Source organism: Girardinichthys multiradiatus, chromosome 10, assembly GCF_021462225.1.
Source record: "Girardinichthys multiradiatus isolate DD_20200921_A chromosome 10, DD_fGirMul_XY1, whole genome shotgun sequence".
NCBI classification, from domain to species: domain Eukaryota; kingdom Metazoa; phylum Chordata; class Actinopteri; order Cyprinodontiformes; family Goodeidae; genus Girardinichthys; species Girardinichthys multiradiatus.
This window is the reverse complement of record NC_061803.1, coordinates 16,338,665-16,350,538: the sequence shown is the minus strand read 5'-3', so window position 1 is coordinate 16,350,538 and position 11,874 is coordinate 16,338,665. Positions and strand designations below refer to the sequence as shown.

General features: G+C 39.8%; 1 protein-coding gene across 2 annotated transcripts; it reads left to right on the top strand.

The window, feature by feature from the left end:
• The first annotated feature begins 711 nt into the window (after positions 1-711).
• Positions 712-10,644, top strand: si:dkey-21c1.4 (uncharacterized protein C17orf80 homolog). 2 transcript variants are annotated; one of them, XR_007040016.1, is made up of 7 exons: positions 712-845; positions 4,116-4,311; positions 6,588-7,901; positions 9,102-9,212; positions 9,657-9,742; positions 10,266-10,382; positions 10,472-10,644. XR_007040016.1 is itself a non-coding variant. In XM_047377411.1 (6 exons), exons 2-6 carry the CDS (start codon positions 4,302-4,304, stop codon positions 10,498-10,500), a joined length of 1,581 nt encoding a protein of 526 aa, XP_047233367.1. In that variant the 5' UTR covers positions 714-845; positions 4,116-4,301; the 3' UTR covers positions 10,501-10,644. The 2 variants fall into 2 exon arrangements, 1 of the variants encoding a protein (XP_047233367.1); XM_047377411.1 differs by lacking the exon at positions 9,657-9,742 and having other exon boundaries at positions 714-845.
• The last annotated feature ends 1,230 nt before the right edge of the window (positions 10,645-11,874 follow it).

Sequence of the window (11,874 nt, the reverse complement as noted above, 5' to 3'; positions counted from 1 at the left end):
TAGCAGCAATACCTAACACATTTACTCTGACTTTATCAGCCTCTCACGTTGAGTTAGAGGACTTTGGCCCACTCTCCTTTCCAGTATTTCTTCGGTTCATTGAGGTTTGCAGGCCCACATTTATGCTGCTGTTGCAAGAACTTGTTTCCTTTCGTTTTTAGCCATATTGTTGCTGCTGTGTTTGAGACCGTCCTTCTGTTTGGGCCAAGCTTCAGCAGTGGGATAAATGGCCTTTAATCCTATAGTCTGTTGAAGGAGTTCATGGTTAACTCAATGACTGCAAGGAGTCCAATTCCTTTGGCTGCACATGTAGCCCAGATTATAAGCCCTCCACCACTGTGCTTTACAGTTGCTATGTGCTGCTTTTTTTCACAACGGTGTACTTAGTTTTTCAAACACTGCTTACCTTTCCTACTTTTTGTGTTTGCCTAATACAGTACAGTAAGGCATTTTTTTTTCCACTGGACATTATATTAAAATAAATCTAGAACCTGTTAAAAACCAGGTCATCTTATTATGCCCTGATTTGTAAAACCCTCGAACTGAAAGAGGGTGCTTTTTACCATAACTATGGGTTTGTGTCCTGCTTCAGTGACGCACAAATGTTTCAAAGCTCCTGAAGTTTAGTTCCAAGTTTTGGTATGAAAAAGGAAGAACTGTTTTATTGATAGTAAACTGTTTCGTTTTGGTGGAATAGAAATCGGAAAAGTTCTTGCGGATACAACTGAATCAAACGATGACATCGTTTTCATTTTTGACGTAACGCAGTTCTGTGTATTTGGAGGTTTGGGGGATTTACGCAAAGACGGAAGTAGGACGGTGTGAATCATCTAAAGCTAAGACAGGTAATAATGTCTCACGTTCACATTCAAACTAGACGTTTGACTGCCCGACTTTCTATTTATTATCCATAGACACAAACCTACCCCTAACCTTAAAGCCGCACTGGCCTAGTTTGTCCCGTACAAACAATACGTCATCGCGTCCTCCATGTTGTAAGGGGCAAGACCTTTTTAGGGACTAATACAAGTGTGCATGGAAAAGGGGCTTTTCGAGGTAAAAGAAGCACCACAATTTACGTACGACTAATTTCGATAAATACTATTACAGACAGTTTTAAAGTATGTTCATTTTAGTAATTACAACGCAGATCACTGGGCAAAAATAAATGTGCCTGCTGATCAAAATACGAAGTAACTATGACCACTTAAGATGCAAAATTCATAAACTGACCTAAATCCCTGAAAATATGCCACACTATTTGATTACATTTAGTTTTATTTACAAGAACTAAATTATATTTAGTTCAGGTATTTTGCTTTGAAAAAAAAAAAGGTATTTAGGCAAAACCCCTAATCTTGTTTTTTAGATGTTTATTATTATTATTATTATTATTAATTATTTAATAGTAGTAGGAGTAGTTGGATTTCCTGATAATAAACAGTCACAATTATACACATTTGAATTCAATTCAATTCAAAAATACTTAATTAATCCCAAAGGGAAATTAAATGTTGTTATAGCTCATATTATGAAGGTTTCCTCAAAGAGCCGTTGTAGATGCTGATGGCTGTGGGCAGGAAGGATCTCTTGTAGCGCTCTGTCTTACAGCAGATCTGAAGAAGCCTCTGACTGAAGACACTCTGTTGTTGTAGGACAGTCTCATGAAGAGGATGCTCGGGGTTCTCCATAATGTTCTTCATCTTATGAAGAATCCGTCTTTCCACAATGATCTCCAGAGGTTCCAGAGGAGTCCCCAGAACAGCAACAACCTTCTTTATCAGCTTGTTGAGCTTTTTTAAGTCCCTGGCTCTGATGCTGCTTCCCCAGCAGATGATGGTAGAAGAGATCACACTTTCCACAACAGACTTATAGAAGATATGCAGCATCTTGCTGCAAACACCCAAGGACCTAAGCTTCCTCAAGAAGTACAGTCTGCTCTGTCCCTTCTTGTAGATGGCTTCACAGTTGCATCTCCACTCTAGTCTGTTGTCCAGGTGAACACCAAGGTATTTATACTCCTCCACCACCTCCACTTCTTCTCCCATGATAGAAATAGTTTTTGACTTATTCCTGTTTCTCTTAAAATCTACAACCATCTCCTTTGTTTTAGTCACGTTCAAAATGAGATGATTGTTTCTACACCATGCCACAAAGCGGTCCACCACCTTCCTGTACTCAGCTTCTTGTCCATCTCTGATCCACCCCACAACTGCAGAATCATCTGAGTATTTCTGCAGATGACAGGAGTCTGTCTTGTAATGGAAGTCTGAGGTGTACAGAGTGAAAAGGTATGGTGAGAGTACAGTTCCCTGTGGCGCTCCTGTGCTGCTGACTACCTGGTTAGACTCACAACCCTTCAGTCTCACAAACTGTGGTCTGTTTGTCAGGTAGTCTTTGATCCAGGAGATTGTTGAGGCCTCCACCTGAGTCTTCTGGAGTTTCTGACAAAGCGAATCAGGTTGGATTGTATTAAATGCACTAGAGAAATCAAAGAACATGATCCTCACAGTGCTGCTGGCTTTGTCCAGATGACAGTGGGTTTGTTAAAGCAGGTGTATGATGGCATCTTCAACTCCAACTCCACAGCGATAAGCAACCTGAAGGGGGTCCTGATGGTTTACTGTTTGCTTACTCAGGTGGGCCAACAGGAGTCTCTCTAGGACCTTCATGATGTGAGATGTCAGGGCAACAGGTCTATAGTCATTGAGGACTGATGGGTGAGTTTTCTTTGGTACCGGAACAAGACAGGAGGTCTTCCACAACACCGGAACCTTCTTCTGGGCCAGGCTAAGGTTGAAGAGGTGCTGCAGAATCCCACAGAGCTGCTCTGCACAGGCCTTCAGGACTCTAGGGCTGACATGATCTGGACCTGCAGCCTTATTCCTATTCAGTCTCTCCAGCTGTCTCTTCACCTGACTTCTTGAGACACACAGGTGGAAGGGGGAAGCAAAGGAAGCATCAGCATCTTCTGATATGGTTGAAGGCAAACATGTAGAAGCAGAAGGGTCTAGGGCTGAGGTGGAAGATAAAAAATGTGAGGTGTTACTGGACAGCTGTGGGTCCTGTGGGTCAAAGGAAGGTGGAATGTCTGTTAGGCTGTGAGCAGGAGAGCAGGATGCGAAGCTTGTTTCTGAACTGAACCTATTGAAGAATGTGTTCAATTCATTGGCTCTGTCCAGACCTCCATCGGTCTGATCATCCTTCTGCTTGAAGCCTGTGATCTTCTTCATCCCTGTCCACACATCTCTGATATTGTTTTGCTGGAGCTTGCTCTCCAGCTTCTTCTTGTACACCTCCTTGCTGTCTCTTATTTTGACTTTAAGTTGCTTCTGTATACTCCTCAATAATTCTCTGTCTCCCACTGACAAACATGTGCATCTATTTTTCATCACTCTGGAACATTATTACTTGAACCCAATTTAATGCCATCCAGAGTAAGCATTTGACCAAGCAGTTTCTCTGTCAAGTGATATGAAATTAATTGCCAAGATCTAACAAATTGAGAGTAGCTCTATTATCCTCTTAAATAAGATTTTCAGTAAATAAATACTACTTTAAAATCCCCTTAGTCCCAGTTTTCCTTAGAAGTTGAGCTGACTCCTTTAAAAAATCATAAAACTCTTCAAATCATCAAAACATTATTATTAATATAATTGACCTTTAATAAAAAGTAGCAAACTATTTTCTTAGTGAATATAGTTTCCTGTTTAATTTGCAGATATTGTTCTCTTTTGCCCATTGAAGTCCACTAATAGTAATAAAATGAACATTTAAGATTGTATTTAAAAGGTATTATCTGAATTAGCTGAATGTCAACTTCTGTGTTTTATTTATGTGGAAGATCCAGTTTTGTAGCAGACCCCTGTTGCTATAGCGCCAGAATTTGCCACTCACAATATGGCGGAATGCGCTGACGTATCGTTTCTGCTGGGCAACGAAGCCGTTTACTCTCCTTTACTTATATATTAAAATAAGACTTTAACTAGTTACCCTGTCATAACCCGTCTATTTAGTATCGACTCCTAAGCTGAACATTAGTTCAGTTTTGAACCTAAAGACTTTAAAGTTGACATCAAATTTCTCCGGTAATCGTTTTTTTTTTTTACACTCAGGCTTCTCACAAGGTACCTCAAAAGGTCTTTCCCCAACAGTAGAGATGTTATGACGCCAGAACTTCAAAAACACCGCTACTGTAAAGTGTTGGTTAATGTTATGAGAGACAGCACCTTACAACAAATGATTCCACTGAAACTGCCCTTCTCTTCGTATTGGGAACTTTCTCTTTAAAGCTGCATAAAATGACCTCGGGTAAGTGATTCATTTCTATCTGTTTTCAAACTAATTTATATAAAATGACATCTTTTTTATATTTTTGTCATCTAAAGAGAGACGAGATACTAATTGTAACATTAAAAACGCAAATAAAATAGGTTAATCACATATCGGTCGCTATATTGGGCTTCTAATTAAATAGTTTTTTATTTATTTATTGCTGATATAACTTTAAATTGGGCATTAACTTGATAAAGTTACCATAAACTATTTTTAAAGGTTGACTTATCTTTTTATGTGAAAACATTAACTATTCATAAAAAGTTAGGGATATTTGCCTTTCAAATGTATGGAAAATCAAAAAGGTTCATTCTTGAGTGATTATATCGTGAAAGAAAGGCATTTATGTAGATGCTCGTAGTGATAACTTGAATGATCTAAATCAGTTGAATAAAACAAAACTAAACAACGATGTTGGGTAAACCATGACAAAGAATGTCAGTGTTTCAATAACATGTTTTGTGTCCTTGAGCATCATTTACAGGTTTACAACATCGTCTCATGCTGTTGAGAAGTTGACTTATTGTCTGTTTAGGCGTGTCATTCCACCTTTCATATAGAACTACTGTCAGGTCATTAAGGTCCAGGGGTGCAGGTACAACACTCCCTACGACGACTCGGTTGATCTAATAGGCTTCTATAGGATTTGGATCTGTAGGAACTGCAGGCCACTGCATTTGAGATCCCTCCTCAGTGAGCTGGCGTATTGTGGTCCATTAAGGTGGAATCAGGCCTTTGGTGCTCATGTAGAGGCACAATAACAGGATTAATGATATTACTCAGGTAGTACCGGCTTGTCACAGTACCATTCACAAGGTGTAGGGCAGTTCTGTGTTGTCTAAAGAGACAGCTTGTCCAGTGATAGCAGTGGCTCAGGCATTGCGTTCTCCTTGATGTCTCCAACAGCGTTGATGGTCGTCATTTCTGCTCAGAATGAATCTACTTTTCATCAGAGAAACGCTGTGAGGCTCACTGGTTTTTCTTCCTGCCCACATCCATCTGTGTAATTGAATATTTAAATATTTATACTTCAAACAATGCTTGACAATGAAAGATGGAATCTATATCACATGTGACTTTGCAAAGCTTTTCGATCATACCAGGATGATGGCTCACTTTAGACGATGGCAGCAGTACCTGGTGGTGTGGTCAGGTCCACCTCCAGGTCATCTAGCATTCAGACCATGCTGACATAGGCAGTTTCTAATAGTCTCAGGTGCTTCTTGCCTCCCTTGGACGTTCCTGGAGTTGAGTGTTATTCCTCATCTAGTACTGCAGGAATCGAATGGGGTCATAGGACGTCCGCTCCTGTGTTTTTCTGTGACGGTCTATGACATTCCAAGCTCTGTAGCAACTTTTCCTCCGAGAGCATCCGATTTTGAAGCCTTGCAATGGCCATGTAAGATTGATCGATTGCTGGGTGTCGTCTCAGTCTCATGATGTCAAAATGGAAACGGTGTGAAGAAGAGGACTATTAAAATAAAAGTAGTCATTGAACCAGAATATTTGGTGGTTGATTGATTTGACTCAGAAAAGCATGTAATGTGATAATATTATAGCAATGAACAGATGGAGGGGTGCATTTAAATGTTTAGAGAAGGTCAAATTAAGCTGAGCTGTGAAGGTCATAATGCATTTGAGGTGCATTTTAAAATTTGCTGTGAAAGCTAGATATGCCAAACATTTTGAACCGTGACCATGGAAGCCCATTTCTTACACTATCAAGAAAAGGAAGAGTTTATGTCTCCTTTAATGAATAAACTATCTCATAATTTGGACTTAATCGGGTTATTCTGTAGAAAAAGTAGTCCCTATTTGTTTTGGGCCCAGACATTAAAACTAAATAGACTCTTCCTGATATTATAAAAGCCATATTGAGCCTTACTAATGTCAACTGGGAATTCTAGCAGGCCAATGATCCCAACCAAATATATAAACAAGTTTGGATAAAACAACCCTACATTAACCAGGAAACCTACAAATTCTGCCAATAAGAGCAGTCAAATAACCACCCAGATTACACACACAGCCAATTGATGGCTGTAAAAAGAGTATAGTTGAGCTGTGGCTTTTAAAAGGACATTTAAACAAATATAACTGGTGTATGTATATAGTTGAGTCTGTATTTCAAATTTTGAACACTCCAAATTAACGACATTCATACTGGAAATAAATCCCTGACTTCAAGTGTGTGTTATTTTCACTCTTCACTTGTCTTAAACATCTCTCGCTGTCATTTATTCTGCCCACAGAGGTTTGTCCGTTCTGTGGAAAAACTTATAAAAGACTAAAGAGTCACCTTCCACACTGCAAGGCGGCTCCTCCAACCACCCAGGACGTCACAGCCGCTCAGGAACCTTCTTCCCATCCGGCTGCAGTGTTGTCCAAAACAACCGCAAAGGCAAAGAAAGCCAAGCAAATGTCCTCAGTGGCAGCAGATCTACTACCGGAAAGGAGCAAAAAGGTATCATTAAAACCAGTGCAATTAGCAGCACCAGCTAATGGGTCATCTTCATCATCAAGTTTTGCATCTACCCTGCCATCTTCTAAGAAGACGAAGCAAACACAGACGCTGGTTGATCAAATTAGGACAACAGCCCTCTCTACCTCTCCATCTTCTCCACTGTTCTCTTCCTTGTCAAAGCCAAAGAAGAGTCTCCGTTCTTTGATAGAAGCAGCAAAATCTGAAAATATTGCAAAAGAAACATTGAAGGGAACCAGGTCAGCCTCAAAAGATTCGAGTAGAACCAGTGACCGAACAAAGATTAAAGCAGTTGCAGACTCATTTAAAGTCACCAGTGTTTTTTCAGTGCCTGCAGAAATTAAAGCGAATGAAGAATCAAAGATGAAGGTGCCGAAGATGAAGGATGTTTTTTCGACAACCAAATATACCTCTGACTTCCTTGACTCTAACGTAAATAAAAATAATACAAGTCGTGTAAGAGAAAACTTCTGGGTGAATGGTGAGGGGGAGACCAAAGAGAGTTCTGTGAATGGGTTATTCTCAAAACCAGGAAATGGTAACCAGATGAAAGTTACCCTCCAAGATGTTAAAGCCACACTCGGCAGAGCCAACAGCCATCGGCAGTCCGGCCGGCCGAGCATCCTGTGCCGCATCACGGCTGCTGACAACCCGAGTAGCGACATCACGCTCGACACTGATATCAGTCGTGCCCCACTTGGAGACCAAAAACATGCCGCAAACGTTTTGGCAACACCCACAAATGAGCCAGATAAGCAGCTCAGCACCGCAAAACAACCGAGAGCACTGCAACTTTTTCAGGAAAAGTCCAAACCACCTTTTTTAATCCCACCCCAGGATGCTGATCATCAGCTGGAACCAGCTTCAGCATGTGCAGACGTACAGCAAAGAAGAAGTAGTACGCTGTGCTTGAATGAGCGCCTGAAGGCAACCCCTTACAAAGGACTCCTCTCAGTACTAGCACCTTTCAACCAGTTCTCCAGCCATCTTCTCCCTCCTGCTGCAGCACAGTGTTTGCCTGGGATGGTTGAGGATTTACAGCACGACTTCAGGAAGAAACACGGTGCTGAAAAGCGGACAGAAGGTCTGTTGTTTTAAAAAGCAGGGCTGCATATAGAGTTTTCCTTTTAGACTATAACATTGAACAGGTACAGGTGTATCTCCGTAAGATGTCATTTCTTTCAGTAATTCAAATGAAACACATGGTGATATGTTTATATTTAAGTGTTTATCTCTGTTTATTTTGATAACAATGGCTGAAAGCTATGAAAGCCCAAGATTCAGTTTAATAAATTGTGCAAACGTCAAAAAGGTAATGTTAGAAAAATCCATTCTAACAATAAACAATGTATTTATAATCCAAACGGCTTCAGCTTGTCCTAGGAGTCGACATGCCACTTTCTTTAAGCTAATTTTCTCTGTATGGATACAGATATTTCAGTAAATGTCTCGCGGTGCTCAGCCTGTCTGAATGCAGTTCAGGTTGTGTAGTTTGTTGGATGTGGGCAGCTGCAGCTCAGTTGGAATCCAAACGTTGTGGGTTCAATTCTAGCTTCCTCCTGCTACATGTCAAGAAGCCCTTGGGCAAGGCACTTAACCCCAAGCTGCCTATGGTGTAATATGACTCTAGTGTAAAGCAGCTTAAGTTGTTAGAATGACCATTTACTATTTAGTTCATATCCCTGGAGCGTACCGTGCCTCTCTACTTGATCAATAAGAAATGCTGAGTCATTCTTCCTCCTGTACAGTCCTATACGCCAGCAAATCACATTACTGTCTATGTAAAATCTGTTCATGGTTCAATCCAAGCAAGGAGTAGAACTTAATCAGTTCCTGTAGACGAGACATTATCTCAACCACTTACCTGCATCGTCATCAGTTTATTATGCAGTTGTCGGCTGGACAACTGCAGCAGTCTTCCCCCTAAATGTGTTAGACAGAACGTAACATTTCTGCACTGCAAATATGTTTGATTGTTTTTATATAATTGAGTTTCACTTTTATATTTAAATTAAAAAAAATAACCTTTTCTGTATTCTTCTGTCCAATTGTATGCTGTTGTCCAATTTGAAATGTAGCTCCAAGCTGCAAAAATTAGTCTTCATTAAAAGCTGTTTTGAAGGAAACAAAAACCAATTATGTTTCTGATCAGGAAGTGTCAGCAATTGTTACTAACGCCCTGATATCTGTGCAATTTCTTCTTCTGTAATATTAGATCATTTTAACTTCAGCTGTTGCAAACCAATAATATAAAACATATTTAATTTCACTTTGTGAAATGCAGGATTGCTGACACAGCGGAATCTGGGCCAGGTGAGACTGAAGGAGCTGCCTGATTGGCTGGCCAGCAGAACACCTGGACGTCCAAGAGATGCTGTAGAAATGGTGCAAAGAGGTCAGGATCGCACACATCGATCTCAAAGGCAAATAAAAAGGGATGAAATAATTGAAACCATTTTTAAAAATATATTTGTGTGGAAAATTAAGGTTTTTATCAATGTACAGTAAGACCCGTTATTTTTATTTTTTTTACTAATGAAAATCCGAAAAGTGTGGGTGTGCATTTCAAAGAAAAGCATGATGCTGCCACCACCATGTGTCACAGTGGGAATGGTGTGTTCAGGCTGATGCTCAGTCATTTTTGCACCACATAGAGTTATGCATGCAGGCCAAAAAGTTAAACTGTATCATCTGACCAGAGCAACTTTCTCCACATTTGCTGTGTGGCCTACATAGCTGGTAGGGTTACTTACTGTGTCACCATTTCATTTCTTCTTGCCACTCTTTCATAAAAGCCAGATTTGTGAAGAGCATAACCACTAGTTGTCCTTCTCTGCAGCTCCTCCAGAGTTGGCCTCTAGGGTTCTTCACTGATTAATGCACTCCTTGACAGGTCTGTCAGTTTAGGAGGACGCCCAAGACTTGGTAGGTTTGCAGATGCTGGATTGAACAGTGCTCCCTGAGATGTTTAAAGCTTAGACGATTGTTTTATAATCTAAGCCAGTTTTAAACTTCCTCCCTCTTCCGTCTGCTGTGGTCGTTGGTCTTCACGATGCTGTTTGTTCTGTAAGGCTTTCTAAGAAATCTCAGATGCCTTTAATGGACCACTGCATTTATATTGAGAATAAATTACACCCAGATTAACTTTATTTACCAAGTATGTGAGTCCGGATCCTCACTTCAGATTTTTTTTTGTTTAAAAAAAAAAAAAGGAAAGCCATGCTTCATTTTATTTCCTTTTCACAATCATGCGCTTCTTTGTGTTGGTCTATCACATAACATCTCAATAAAGTACACTGGTTGTACGGCTCCAAGGGGCCATTGGGTTTTCTATATTTGTGTTTTAGTGTTTAAAAGTATAATCTGATGTATCTGCTGTTTGTAACTTCTGGTAAACAAAAGTCCTTCAGTAATCCAGTGACGTTTATCCGATCTTTGCTCCTTCCAGGCTGGCTGTGGTATTACAGAAGGTACATTGATGTAAAGAAAGGCGGCGTCGGTGGACTGAGCATGCTGCTGGCAGGATACTGTGTGCTCAGCTACATCTGGAGTTACCCCCATATAAGTGAGTGTCATCATCAGTGTCAGTACCAGTACTTCCTTACAGAACGTAGATGTGTTGAAGTATGTTGGTCCATTTTTTTTTCTCCTCAGAGTTGAGTCGTTGGAGGAAATATCATTAATGATGAATGAAGCCAACCGTGACTCTGGGGAAAAACAGGAAGTATCTTCATTATTTCGGATTTACTCCCAACTATGAATTTGACTGGGTTTATATTTGAGAACTGATGGCTGATGTAAGAATAAATTAATTTTAACTACGCAGACATTGAATGTGGCTTTTGCATTTTTTTATGTATTTATCTTATTAAACCTTTTTTTAACTACGTAAGTCTGTTGAAAATTGCTTCGAAACGACGACCTGCCCTAGAGAGAGCAGCAGTTTCAGACTCTTCTCGATGTTACATTTAGTTGAGAATGTGTAAAAAATATAATTGTCCCTCAGTGGAGGATTTTCAGATTTATACGTAAGAGATCTACATATATTACATATATTGTTATCTGAAATTACTGAGACAATTAACCTGTAACCACAACAAACTCAAGTTCAGGTTAGCTCAACGTTTTATAATGATACAGTTATTACAACAAAACAAGTTTGAGATCTTGTTATTTTAAGATAATTACACAATGTGGTGTCATTTAAAAAACAAGCTTAAGGTAACGAAACGCTAAAATGTAAAAAATGTAACTTATCACAGCAAAAAAAGCTTTAAATCTCATCCCCTTGAGGCAACAACTCTTCTCATAATTTTATTAAAATAAATACAGGTGGGCTTCAAAAAATTTGAATATCATTGAAAGCTTTCTTTGGTTCAATAATTCAGTTCAAAAAGTGAAACTCACAAATAGATTGTGATACATTTTAAGCATTTATTCCTGGTAATGTTGATTAGGGTTTACAGCTAATAAGAAAACCCAAAATTAGTTTGTTAGAAAATTGCAGAAGACCAACAATAAAATATTTTTTTTTTAATTACAGAAAAGTTAGGTTATGGCCAACAAAATCTTAAGGAAGACTGCAAACTTGACAGTTATCAAGAAGGTTATTGCAAAAGAAGATGGTTGTTCGGAGCTCTGTATCTAAGCTAAATCATGGAACGTTAAGTGGAAGAAAAAAGTGTGAATTATGAAGCACATGCAGAGTGCATTCAAGAGTTTGGGAGAGATTCACCAGCTCCAGCTGGAGTCGTTGCCTCAAGAGCCACCACACAAAAGATGTATCCGCCTTTGTGTGGTGGACATGGGCTACAACAGCCGCATTCCTTGTGTTAGACCACTTCTGAAACAGAGACAATGCAAGCGTCTTACCTGGGCTATCAAGAAATCACTGCCTAATGTCCAGTGGGAAGTTTCCACTGTTATTGATGATTTGGGGTGCCATGTTTTCTGCTGGTGTTGGTCCACTGTGTTTTCTGAAGTCCACAGTCAATGCAGCCATCTACCAGGAAATGTAAGAGCACTTCATGCTTCCTTCTGCCCACAAGCTTTATGGA

Excerpts from the sequence above, each read along its gene's own strand:
- si:dkey-21c1.4 (XM_047377411.1), top strand. Across the intron at positions 9,213-10,265 it reads TGTAGAAATGGTGCAAAGAG|GCTGGCTGTGGTATTACAGA; the intron begins GTCAGGATCGCA and ends TGCTCCTTCCAG. Across the intron at positions 10,383-10,471 it reads CTGGAGTTACCCCCATATAA|AGTTGAGTCGTTGGAGGAAA; the intron begins GTGAGTGTCATC and ends TTTTCTCCTCAG.